The sequence below is a fragment of the Rhodnius prolixus genome, unplaced genomic scaffold (genome assembly GCF_049639745.1).
Source record: "Rhodnius prolixus isolate KJV_2025 unplaced genomic scaffold, Rpr scaffold_7, whole genome shotgun sequence".
NCBI classification, from domain to species: domain Eukaryota; kingdom Metazoa; phylum Arthropoda; class Insecta; order Hemiptera; family Reduviidae; genus Rhodnius; species Rhodnius prolixus.
In genome coordinates, this window is record NW_027411582.1 from 21274214 (window position 1) to 21288418 (window position 14205).

At 33.3% G+C, this 14205-nt stretch overlaps 1 protein-coding gene across 20 annotated transcripts in view; it reads right to left on the reverse strand.

The window, feature by feature from the left end:
• mmd (disintegrin and metalloproteinase domain-containing protein mind-meld) overlaps nucleotides 1–14205 on the reverse strand; it is a 374487-nt gene that overhangs the window by 99844 nt on the left and 260438 nt on the right. For all 20 annotated transcript variants that reach the window (XR_012454178.1, XR_012454177.1, XM_074114424.1 and 17 more), the window contains exon 5: nucleotides 2319–2388. Coding sequence is in view for 18 of the 20 variants with exons in the window: in XM_074114424.1 (XP_073970525.1) it covers nucleotides 2319–2388 (70 nt within the window). In the remaining 2 variants the exon portion in view is untranslated. The remainder of the gene's footprint in view (nucleotides 1–2318; nucleotides 2389–14205) is intronic.

The window sequence follows — 14205 nt, forward strand, 5'->3', positions numbered from 1 at the left end:
GAATACAACTGGCGATGGGTATTAAAAATGAAAGGTTAACATTTAGTTAAGATCAAATTAAAGATTACATCTGTCTAATCTATCTTATTCTCACAGATATGAGAAGAAAGAAATGGAGAAAAACTAATTCAGTGTGAAGTAGAATAATAGGAACTAAACGGATAAAACAAAAGAGTGGTAGAAGAAGGCTCACATTCTAGATAATAAGAAGGGAGTGATACTGAGAAAAGAGAAGTGAAAGTCACTAAGTAGAGTGAAATGTGGCGGAGACATTAGATGACCACGCCCACCCTGTTGACAATGAACGTTTAGAAGTTAGAACAGAAAAAGAAGAATGAAAAGACAAAAAAAAAAGTTTCTTTTGAAAGAACTAACATAAAAACACATAAATATCGAGACAACTAACAATAAAGAACTGTTATTTTATTTACAGTAAACATCCCGTCTTTTTGCTATTTTACAACAAAATGTTAAAATAGGGAAGAAATATTACCCATCCATAGTTCTCTTTGCTTAATTAAGTTTGCTGAAATTAAGTCATCAATCTGCTATTGTCTTTCACGCTTCTTCATCTTTTAGATGTAATCCTAAGTTTTAGTAGCTCAACACACTCTAGTAGTCAACTAGAAGACTAACCAGTTTGGGCAACGTTTGTCTAAATGAAATGTTATTTTGAGACTTACATTAAACTCGCCATTTTTCCTTTCGTAATTGTCCACTTGTTGACTTGGTTTTTCCTTACAGCTCTTCAGTTTTTACTGTAAGTATTTAGGTAAATATCTACCTAGATTTGTGGTATGATAATCTATGAATCCCTTGGGTAAGTATGTTGCAATCTTCCACTGATGATTTAAAAGAACTCTGTTAATCAGAAGGCAAACAAAGCGAACGTTTTCAGTCCCTAGCTCTTATTTGCACATTTTATTTTTTATGGTAAGGCGTGTGGAATTTGCAGGCACTAAGAACGTGACTGAATTGCCCTGAGGAGAAGACTGTAACTCAAAATCAGTCTTTTAAGTCCCGGTTAGTTTAATAACAAAACCAAGTAAAAGAAATAAACCATAAAGTTCAAGGATCCACAGCAAATACAACCAGCGGTGGCAAAATAACACCGATCAAGCTATGGCTAAAGTTAAGGGCGAACTTGCTTGACCAGCGTTTGAGAGGCTCTAAGAGTCTTAGTGGCTTCGAAAGCTTTTGTGCGTTTCAGTTCTGGTAGTTTAATGGTTATCCATGGAATAGATTTTGCTTCAAGTACTGCTAGGGCATGGTAAGAATGAGAATTTCTCAAACTTTGGTGCTATGGCGATGAGATGTAGGGGATGATGTTCCTCAAGCGATTTTGGACCTACTTGTGAGCATTAGGCTTGCGTAAATACTTTAAGCCGATATTTGCCGATGATTTGTAGAAGATAGACCCTAATTAGGAAGGAACCGTTTCGGCTTAATACACCTTCTCTCATTCCAGACTTATTGTACAGTTGATAAAATTGTATTTTGCAATGAAATTCTGATAGAAGCGAAAATAACTAAGTCCTAAACATTTTTCAAATAAAAGGGTGCTGGCAACAACTTTGAAAGAAGTTAGAGATTTGGTCAATTAAGTTTCAACTTTAAAGTATTTTGTTAAGAGCTATCGTTTTACTCTTCTTCTCGTACAGTATGTCATAAATTCTCTGAAGCACGATTTTATGGAGGCGACGATTTAAATCAAATTGACAAAATAAAAGATACGCAGAACAAAAACATTCGACAGAAGAAAAAGAGTTGGAGTGGCAGAGAAGCAGCTTCTAAAAAAATGTCGAAATTGAATAGTCATGCGAACAAGATGTCTTCGCTACAGTGCACATTTAAGAAGTTTATGGTTTAAAGGTAAGTTAGTTTAAAATGAAAATTAAAAACGTCTGCTCCAGAGAGGAGTTTGGCCTCCATGTAAATAACCATCATCAACTAACATCACTTTTAAGTCAACTAAGTGACAAGAAAGTAAACAGTTATGCCATCTAACGAGAAGCTCAGAAACTACGCTTCTAGTTGAAGTACAACATATTGTGTTCCACAAATTAGCACAACCTAGTATTTACTGTACAAATATATTAGCTTTATGTCCAATAAATGCATTCAAATTTTAAACGTGGGTAAGACATTCTGATTGCCTAAAGCTTATACAATGTTAAATAACCTATTTAAGGCTATAGTGCCCGCCAGTACGTTCCCTGCATTTGCGCATTTCCTGAATTTGATATCGTCAAACATTAAAAGTAAATCAAATTCAATTCAAAAGATATTCTAAGGCAATATGTAAAATTTTCACATACCTGCTTTGATACTTGTTCGGCTCCATTAACGAGAAAATGTTTCTGTATCAGGTTTGGCGCGAGTAGTTGCCTGAAAGAATACAATTTCAATTAACATATGGGCGAAATATTGTATATTATGAAAAAAAATCTAGGCATACAGGCATGAGTAAAATGGTAATAAAATGGCAAGAAGCTCTAAAATATTGGCACAATCCACTTGAGGCTAGTAAAGATAGTTTGTTTGTAGCGAATATTAGCTACTTTAACTTAAAATTCTCTCGCAGTCTTTACTAGTCTTTTCGACATCGTAGTAGCTCGTCATTTCTTCTTCTTCTTTATTGGTATTTCAACCCATGAGGTTTCGAGAAGTATTAAGCTTTATGCAGGGTAAAGTTGTCGACTCTACGCTCAATGGAGGACTTTAAATTTAAAGGGTTTAAACTCACTTTGCCGAAGCTATCAACAAGGGATGGTAGCCCTTGGTGTAAGTGTGTAGACCTTAGTGTCTTTGTTTTCGTGAATATAGTGTAAGTGAATTGTCTCCCTATTGTATACTGAAAGTGCTAGGGAACCTGTAGGATTGCAACACCCAGGCAGCTGCATGCAACAGCAAACTCCCCTGCAGGAGTCATTTCCTCTATACTCATTTAAAACTATAAATTATAAAATGTATTAAGGAAGAAAGCACTAAATTTAAGCTCTCAAACAATTTAGAAGAATTTTATTTCACTACTACACTTCGCAAATCAATTCCCAAAAAATAGTTCTTCGAACTTAGGCGTTCTGGAAACCAATTTTTGCAGAAAAAGAACTGAATAAAGAGAATTTGCATTCAGTTAATTTAGGAAAATTTATCCAACAAATTGTAAAACGTTTGCAATTATATATATATTTATATAAAAATGAATGTCTGGTGTAGCAGGAGTGTTAAAATTTATATGCTGAGAAATGGAGTAGCCCAAATGTGGACGCCAATGTAGTCTGTGTGAGAAAGACGAAAGAATCTCATAGAAAAATGATGGACATTAAGAAAATGGATGGAATGAGGAGAGGTTTTTTTTTGGTGAGAGCCTTTGTGAGGAAATAGGTGAGGTACAGCGAACTCTATTTTCCTTTATTAAACTTGAGAAAAAAGGACTATCTGAGAATATAAGTCGTCCCAAGACTACAGTTATTCATCTTCTGCCTTAGTCAGCGTTCACACCATACCTAAGTGGAGTTCACTTAGTATATGACAAACATGTTTTGACTTTTAGTATAAACTTTGTCCATCAAATAGTTTTATTTAATTAATGTTCTATATATACAGGGTGTCCCAAGCTATATGGATAACGACTTTTTCTCGGAAACTAAGATAGCTAGAAAAAAACTAAAAAATACGTGTTCCTTTAGTTTTTTGTAAGGAATCCAAATTTACTTTGTAAATTTTTTTCGGTGCTTTCAGAAGCGAGATACAGGCACCAACTTCATTTTTTTAAATGGGAAGGTGCGGTTTTTACTTCAGGAATAGATTCCTCTATTTTTTTAAAGAAAAATTTACTTGAACGGTTTTTTACTGTGAGCGATATTTTAGAAGTTATGAATGAAAACATGATTCTTATAAGAAATGTCAAAATGATAATATTACAACGGTTTTTTGATTGAATAAGAAGAAAAGTACTATTTTATTATAAATTTTACTCCTCATAAATATTACAGATCATGTTCGAAATGGCCTCCACCACTAGAGATGCATAGACATGCACTTTCCTGCCAATTGCCCCTTACTGCCAAAGAAATAGATTCTTACACGTATCTATTATTCTCTGCTTTAGTTCATCTACAATTGCAATTCCGGCTTGATTCTGGTACACCTAGATTTAGAAATGCTTTTAGGTAAGCAGAAATAAGTCTCTTTACATGCCTGATGGTGTTATATCGACACGGAGGGCGATTCAGTGACACCTCTCTTTCTTTCCTTATTTCTGCTTACCTAAAAGCATTTCTAAATCTAGGTGTACCAGAATCAAGCCGGAATTGCAATTGTAGATGAACTAAAGCAGAGAATAATAGATACGTGTAAGTCGGTTAAAGCCGAATCTATTTCTTTGGCAGTAAGGGGCAATTGGCAGGAAAGTGCATGTCTATGCATCTCTAGTGGTTGAGGCCATTTCGAACATGATCTGTAATATTAATGAGGAGTAAAATTTATAATAAAATAGTACTTTTCTTCTTATTCAATCAAAAAACCGTTGTAATATCATTTTGACATTTCTTATAAGAATCATGTTTTCATTCATAACTTCTAAAATATCGCTCACAGTAAAAAACCGTTCAAGTAAATTTTTCTTTAAAAAAATAGAGGAATCTATTTCTGAAGTAAAAACCGCACCTTCCCATTTGAAAAAATGAAGTTGGTGCCTGTATCTCGCTTCTGAAAGCACCGAAAAAAATTTACAAAGTAAATTTGGATTCCTTACAAAAAACTAAGGGAACACGTATTTTTTAGTTTTTTTCTAGCTATCTTAGTTTCCGAGAAAAAGTCGTTATCCATATAGCTTGGGACACCCTGTATATAAAAAAAATGGCGCATCTGTCTATATTGGATTATACAGAAATTTTAGGTCCCAACACTGGAAACTTTCTTTTAATTTTAGGTTATAAAAAGGTTATAGAGATAATGTGACACTTGAAGGAGAAAATGATTTTTTTTATTTGATTTTATTTAAGTTTTTCTTTCTAAAATTTTGCTCTAAATTCAGCCTCCGTGGTTCACCATAATACAGCCAGTTATTTTCATCATGTGAAGTGTTGGAAGGGTCATTATTTAACTTTTCATTAATCCAGCTATTATTATTGTGCATTTTGCCCATACAAAATCCATTATCTTTGTTTTTTTCTTAATTCTAGATAAGTCTTGCATGATTTAATTATTTACTATAAAATTTAACAAACAGTGAATTCCCAACAAAAGAAATTACTGTCTTAAATTACTAAATTATTCACAACTGATGAAAGTAAAGTAATCAATCAGAAGCTGATGCTTTATTATAAAAAAAAAAAAATTCTAACAAATAAAAAGTAGTCATAAGCAGGATTTGAACTAGGGATCTCCCCAGTCACAAAGCCACGTTCTTGGAACACTAGACCAACACCAGCCTTATTCCACAACTGATTAATTGATGCTTGTAAATACTCAAAAAAGTCTGCCAGGTTGAAATGATTGTAGGGTCATTCCATGTCAAATCAACACAAAAAAAGACCATTTTTGATCTCACCATCTCGGATTTTCTTGAAATTTGGCACATGTGTACTATTGGTATAGACTTGGAAAAATATGAAATTTTACTGTGATATGTCAACTGGTTTATGAGTTACAGGGCTGTAAAGTTGCCAAAAATGGGCTGAAAAACAGGGAACCCCGTGTTTTTGAATTACTGTAGAAGCTTTCCTAATTGAGCTACAGACTTGGGATTGGTGTCATTTTATAGCATATATGATGCCCTTTCCTGTGATATGCGACACCATATGGGTTAGGATAAATAAAGTTTGTTAAATTTAAATTTAAAATTTAAATTTTAAATATTTTAAAAAGTACATATTTTAAAATTTTAAAATTAATTCTATGAATAGCTAATAGTGTTATGAATCACTGGCCAAAATATTAATTTGGCAATGGCTTCATTGTTAAAAAAATTTAAGACTAAAGCTCCTTTTCATGGAAAATATATTTTAATAAAATTAAAGTAATAAATAAATTGAAAATAGTAATAATGAATCAATGAATCATAATTAATAATTATTAAGATTTAAAATATTAATTTTGAAATCATTTTTAGAATTAATAATTATGATTACAGTAATTATTCGTATTAATTATAATATATTATTTTAATGAAATTATGCAGTTAATCAAATTATACAAAAATAATTCAATTCAATATCTTTGTTCAAGAACAGTCTTCTTTGGCTGAGATATCAGCCTCTTTAAGATGGTTTAAGTCGGCAAAGGGCCTTGTGATGGCGTAGGGGGTTCGGTAAAGAGACTGGCAGCTCGTGCCAGTTTGCAACGATCCTATGAAAATCAAATCCAAACTTCACTACAACTTTTTGAGTGGGCAGTAGAAAACATCACCAACATAGACTTTGCATATTCAACTCAGGAAGACTATGTTGAATCTGAGTGTTTTTTAAAAAATCGGTTTGCTCAAGCATTGGCTATTAAAGGAACACAGCAATATCATGCTTTCATTCCCAAAAGTAAATCCAAAATATTGGTTAAAAACTTTTCTATGAACTCAGAAGCTTGCGAAATGGAAGTTTCAAAATTCCCTGATAAACTAAAATTAGCCGACTTTTCAGGTTATATCACTGTAGTCTATAAAGAAACTGGTGGCTTGGATATTTTTTTAGAGAAAAATGAAGAACTTGATGAAGTAAAAGTAACTTTTCTTCATCCAGCAGGACCCTCTAAATCATCTCGCATCCAAGAAATGCCGATATTCTTAGGGTCTCAGTAGTGGATGTTTTGATAAAAATTGATCCTGTGACTCTGACTGGAAGAACTTACATATGTCCTACTAGAAAGTGACGCATGTCAAACAAATGAAGCGTTTTCATGCTTAAAATAATAAAGAGATCCTATTACTTAACAGTATGCTTTACTTTGGACTTATTAGTGGAATTATTATTAGCATTGTTGTATTAACATGAATTCAGAGTTGAATTAATCGGATTGGAGCTTTAGTCTTAATTTTTTTTAACAATGAAGCCATTGTCGTCCCAAATTAATATTTTGGCCAGTGATTCATAACACTACTAGCTATTCATAGAATTAATTTTAAAATATGTACTTTTTAAAATATTTAAAATTTAAATTTTAAATTTAAATTTAACAAACTTTATTTATCCTAACCCATAAGGTGTCGCATATCACAGGAAAGGGCATCATATATGCTATAAAATGACACCAATCCCAAGTCTGTAGCTCAATTAGGAAAGCTTCTACAGTAATTCAAAAACACGGGGTTCCCTGTTTTTCAGCCCATTTTTGGCAACTTTACATCCCTGTAACTCATAAACCAGTTGATATATCACAGTAAAATTTCATATTTTTCCAAGTCTAGTCCAATAGTACACATGTGCCAAATTTCAAGAAAATCCGAGATGGTGAGGTTCAGACCCCGTGTTGATTTGACATGGAATGACCCTGTACCAAAAAGGAACTTGAGGTGCTCAAGTAAAACTTCTTAGAGGATCTATGAAGTACAGAAGTGCACCAAAAAACAGAAATTATATTTTTTTAAAATGAAAGAAATAGAATAGAAAGAAAACAGATCGACTTTTAGAATAATAATCGACAAAGACAAGAAGTACAGTATCTTTGAACATGAAATAGGGAAATAAAAGAAAAAAAAACGTAGTAGAAGATTTATAGGACATTATATAAGAAGTATGTTATGTAAATACCTCTGAGGAAGGTTAACAAAAACTGTGAAGTTATCATATTATACAAGAAAACAGTTGTCTAGTATTACATGCACGTCTGAGACCAAACTAACTTGTGACATTTATCGCCCAAGCAAATGTACGATTTAAGCAAATCCTACTCTCTTACAAGAAGAATATTCTGGATCTCTCTTATCTAGTAATCTTTGTTTCCAAATTTATGATACTTAGGATTTAAAATAGTTCATAGATCGTGATTTTTTTTTTTTGTATCTTTTAATACAAAGATTCAAAAATGATTTTCAATGAAGATATGTTGTACTAAACCTGAACGATCAAATGGTAGAAGTAGATTTTTAAAACAAATAATAAAGCCTAATTTTTGTAGGCAAGCTTTATGTCCAACTACTAAATTAGGTATCGCGATCAGTGACGATTAGTAAACATACTTTACTGTAAATTTCTTTTATAAACCATTAAATAAAATCCAAAGCCTGAACACCGGGGAATTGAACTCACTAACCAACAACAAATCTTAGCTCTGTGAGGAGCCTTGCCTATAACCTCTCGGCTACTGTGGGTGCTTTCCACTAAGCGCTCACAACGATCACGCTCACGACCGCGGTTTTGCCCCGTTCCTCTTGCTTGCGAGTGTTACAATCGAAAACTCAAGTGGAATGGAATATGGGGCAATTTAACCGTACATGTAAACATTACAAATAGCGACCTCGAAAATAAGTCAGAAGCTTGAAGAGGTTGTTTTTTAATTTTAACCCCGTTTATGTGCAGTTGTAATAAACTTCATTAATTATTGGTAAAGTTGACTTATATTAAAAAAAATATATATAATTCAATTTTTATATTACATTTTCGTGGAGTATTTATAAAATTTACGTTTAAATAAAATTAATATGTCTTATGTGGCAACAGTAGGATATTTATTAATGCAACGTAATAATGCTTTAGAAAGTTCTTCATCTAGTTCCGATGAAGAGTGGAATGCAATTTTACAAAATCGCAATAGAGAAAAGCGAAAACTTAAGCCACGTATTATTAACTATCAAAGTGTAATTGGGTCGTTATTCAGTGATTTAGTATGTAAAGGGATAAGTAATTTTTCATTTTATTATTTTTTTTAGACTTTCGAGAAACACATTCAATTATTTGCGTGAGATAATACTTTCATTTACCTGATATAATTTTTTCAGTCGCCATCTTTGCTTTTAAAAATTGCGCCAAATTTCTGAACGCCCACTTCGACCCAGCTCTTAAGGTGGAGCGTTGTGAGCTTCGCGTGAGCGAAAATAATGACGTCATTAGTGAAGTTTTCGCCACGACCACAACGACCGCCATGTCGTCATGTGGAACGGCTGAAGGTACATTTTGATCGTTGTGAACGCTTAGTGGAACGCACCCTGCGACTCTTACATTTATAATATTTTATAAACAATACCTCATATGAACATTTCCAGTTATTATGTCCAATGAAAATAAGCAATTGTTTTCACTATTAGCCACACCTATGTGATTATCACATATTCTAAGAAAGAGGTTATTAGAGGCCATATTTGAATAAGTTTTATTACCATGGCACTTTTATAGAAAAAGGATATGAGAGGTAATATACCACAATAATGGTGCGTGAAGCTACTACATCCATGAGTACCTGAACATATTTATAAATCTTGCATCACATGGAAACTTCATATGTGTTGCTTGTAATGTATATATAATGCAGAGAGAGGCTTTCATATATTTATATAGGAGTTATATAATCTCATTTATTACGTACAGCTATACTTTTTTTTTTTGACCTTCTCCTTTTTAATTTCAGAAAGCTATTTACATATTCTATGAGCAAAAATTAAACTTAATTATTAATAAGATTTCTCTCAGCTTTTTTTAAATTAAAAAAAAAGAAGTGAAATTATTTTTAAAGTTAGTCTTGTCGAAAAATTACTAATTAAATTCTAGAAATGTGAATCTTCTGAATTATTTTGACTAATTCGGGTTGTTGTTTATTTTGTCCTAACATTGTGGTACTAGCTAAACTTTAGTAGTGTACAGAATAAGTACTGAGCTTGACTTGCCCTGATAACAAACGATATTAGACAGAACATGATGGAAACAATAAGTTTAAGCAACTAGGACTGCTATACTCGATGGCCTAGGTAGTAATGCAGAAATGCAACGAAGAAAAACTTCTTCTTTGCTTGAGATGTGTGTTCATTTGTTCTCGATTTTCTTGGGTACTGTTCTTGATAACTGGTTTCTGATTTTGGAATCTCATTTTTGGTATCCTTTTATATCCAATGCTATGAGAGTTGTTCCACACTTATACCACTGTTACTATTACAATGTTGTATTATTCACTCCCACTGCAAATCACATTGCTTATATGGAGAGCGAAAAAGAATAGGTTAGACTTTACATAAATCTGCCAGATGTACAAGATGGTTTCATTAAATCTTTTCTCAAAATGGACTGCTCAGTATCATCTGACATTAGCTTGACTAAAGCGATATTACTTCAGTCTGCCAATGAAGGTTATTTGAGTAGCAAGTCCTGTAGAATCTTCCTCAATAATGTTTCATATAGATTTACCATAATCCTGACCATCTGTGTACCTTATGTAGGTCTAATAGTGATAATCTAAGTCTCTTTCCTTTTATCATGCCCTATTTTAGGGGTAAATGTATCTCTCAAATTATATTTTATAACCTTAGGACGATGATGCACTGTCAAATTTATTGAAAATAGACTCTTATTGTAAACTGAATCATATCTTACTTTACGTTCTGAAATCTTTAAAGTTAGTAACAGTTTTATTTGATTTATTTTGTATCACTTTTTTTTCGCTATTTTTAGGTAAAAGGATTGTGGCTAAATATTCTTACCACCATTTTGTTTACTTTTCTCTGTCATTACAAAAAGAATTAGTTTATTTTTATAATGATTTTGATTATTATTATAACTCATATTAATAATTGTCAATATTGTTTCATCTTTTTGTGTAATTACTGTTGATACTTTGTAAATCGACTGAACTGATCGATTATTCATATTATTAATTGTCAATATTGTTTCATCTTTTTTGTAATTACTGTTGATACTATGTAAATCGAATCAACTGATCGATTATTCATATTATTAATTGTCAATATTGTTTCATCTTTTTGTGTAATTACTATTGATACTTTGTAAATCGACTGAACTGATCGATTATTCATATTATTAATTGTCAATATTGTTTCATCTTTTTTGTAATTACTGTTGATACTATGTAAATCGAATCAACTGATCGATTATTCATATTATTAATTGTCAATATTGTTTCATCTTTTTTGTAATTACTGTTGATACTATGTAAATCGACTCAACTGATCGATTATTCATATTAATAATTGTCAATATTGTTTCATCTTTTTGTGTAATTACTATTGATACTTTGTAAATCGACTGAACTGATCGATTATTCATATTATTAATTGTCAATATTGTTTCATCTTTTTTGTAATTACTGTTGATACTATGTAAATCGAATCAACTGATCGATTATTCATATTATTAATTGTCAATATTGTTTCATCTTTTTTGTAATTACTGTTGATACTATGTAAATCGACTCAACTGATCGATTATTCATATTATTAATTGTCAATATTGTTTCATCTTTTTTTATAATTACTATTGATACTGTAACGAAGTTGACCTGAGCAGGAGAAGAAAGGCCTAGATTGTTCTGGAAGTTGGCTGACCGAAGTCTATAACGGTCCACCACTGTGTAAACAAAAGGCCAGACTTTACCTGAGCTGGAGAAGAAAGGGGCTAGATTTTTCTTGGAGTTTAGTGACCGTAGCCTATAACGGTCCACCACTGTGTAAAAAGCAAGCTAAGGGAACGGCCCCAGTTGGTGGTGGGGGCAGTATGTGTTTTTCCAGGCAGTGAGTGGCAGATGGGAGTGAGACAGACGGAATTAAAGTGGGGCAGTCCCAGTTGGAGTGGAAAAGTCTCGGTTGGAGAGAGTCGGAGTTCTGCAGGGTTAGCCAGTTGGGCTGTTAGCCGGTTAGTCGATGAGGCAGTTTGGGTCAGACAGAGTTTGAGAGAGTCAGTGTTGCGGAGTGCTTCAGAGTTAGCTAGTTGGAGAGTTAGTCAGTTAGTGAGTAGAGCTTTGTTAGTGCAGCTGGGACTAGTGCAATTCGGTGCAGTGCGGACCAGTAGTCAGTCGTGGAACAGTTTTGTGGTGTTACGTAGTGAGTAAGTAACAGTAAACTGTTGTGACTGTTGTAAATGGTAACTGTAATGAATAGCGTTAGTTGCTAGTAAATGTTAATGTGTTAATAAATCAGGTTACTACTTATAAGTTTAGCGAGTTTTATTATTTATCGAACCCACACTTATTAAATTAACTAGTGGCAGTCACTAGTTGTAAGTAAAGTTTTTAGTAAAAGGACAAAAACTTTACAATTTTTTGTAAATCGACTCAACCCTTTTATTTTTTAAGAAATTTATCTTAAAAGCAATAAAAATTTTGATTGATATTTCTACAACACCTGCGAAGATTTACTTAAAAGTTCGTACTTCTCAGTAAAGTTTTATTAGGCTTACGAACATACTCTACGCTACGGGGATAGCCGAACAAGGATGGTATCAAATTAGTTCTAAAGTGGGTTCCGAAGATTCACTTAAGAAACTCCTTATTTTTTTACCAGGAAATGGTATTATTACTATGCTATGGGGCTAGTCCTCTATTCCAAGGCACAGCAACCTGAATGGCTAATTGTATCTCCCCATAAATAGTTCAGTAGGTAAATTCCTCAACTTCTTTGCAAGGTTCAGAATCTTTCCCACCAATCTTTATTGCTTCAGAGCAATAAAATACAGTATTGCTACAATGATTTGTAGATCATTGCCTTGTATATAACTCGAAAGAAGTGTGACAGGCATGTATTGTCAAAGCATTGTTTGGTAATCGTGTCTTTTACTTGTAATGGTCCCTTTTACTTAAAAAATACTCCAAGAAAAACAAGAGTTCGTAAGAGTGTGGTGATTTAGAGAATACCTTGAACAGCCGTTTGAATATTCTGTTCGCTAAAACAAGAATTCACAATAATCGCCCAGCAAAAGGTTTAATATATATTCAAAGTAAATAGAAGAAACAATTTAATGTTGGATTTCCAACCAAGGGATAGAAGGGGAATAATGATTTCACTGTGGTAGTTGATGGTGAAGAAAGTACTAGGAGAACGAGGAAGCCCGTTATTGGTGGCTAAAGATGGAATTGAAGAGAAACTTTGTTTCAGTTTAAGTTCACTTTCTTGGTCTCTCTCCTTCACTTTGTGTGCACGACTCCCTTTAGTATTCTTAGCTCGGGGTAATGATAGTCTGTGGAAGAGATAGCGCCCGGGCATAGAGGTAACAATTTAACTTGTAACCTGCAAAATCTTCTACTCTTCCTTTTATGTTCTAACATAGAAAATTATATGGCAGGATGAATTGAAATCTTAAACTATAGATCCTCTACCTTTTGCTGCCAGCACCATCCTGGATGATGCTCATTGTATTCCTTGGTTCTTCAATAAGATATTCTCCTATATACTGACTCCAGTTAATAGACATGCACAGAATGTAATTCATACCAATGGAACGTTCGAGGCTTCCATTTTAAACAGCTTCAACTTATAACCTGGAATATTGACTTCATTTTTGTTTTGTTTTTTGTATTGTAACAATAACTGAAGGTTCTATGTTACAAAACTTTGTATTGTCTTTTTATTCTTTTGTGTTAAACTGATTAAAAGTAATGGATGCCTTAAATGTATTGAGATGAAGTAATAAAAGCCTCTGAGTCTATTTAAAGAATCAGTGCGTTTTGCTTTTTCTTTTATTAAATGTTTCAAAAGAAGATCTAAAAATATGCAAGAAAATAATTTAGACAGTATATTTAGTTATTATCACCTTCAATATAAACCCCTCCCCTATCACTACAACACTCCATGCGAATTTACCATTGTTCGAAACAGTGCTGGAAGTCTTTTTCTGTAAGCTCCTGCATGTCGCGAGCCGCTTTTTCTTTCACAGCCATCAACGGACTGAAATCGTGTTCCTTTTATAGCAGATTTGACTTTGGGGAACAGATCTAAAGTCACATGGGGGCCAGGTCAGGTGAATAAGGCGGATGGCCTAAAAAAACTGGGATGTTGCACTTAGCTAGAAACGTCTTCGACAGACAATGCAGTGCGCTTTGTCTTGATGGAGAATCCCGTGACAATGTTCTTCCACAAATCGGGTCGTTTTTTGCTTACTCTTTCACGGAGTTGAGCCAAGCACCTCACCGGTAGTAATGTTGATTAATTATAATCGATATTTTCATCCGTTTTGGACGTGGAAGGGCGACCCGGGCGGTCATCATCTCCGACGTCTTCTCGGCCATCTTGGGAACGCTTGAACCACTCAAAAACGTGCGCACGTGATTAAC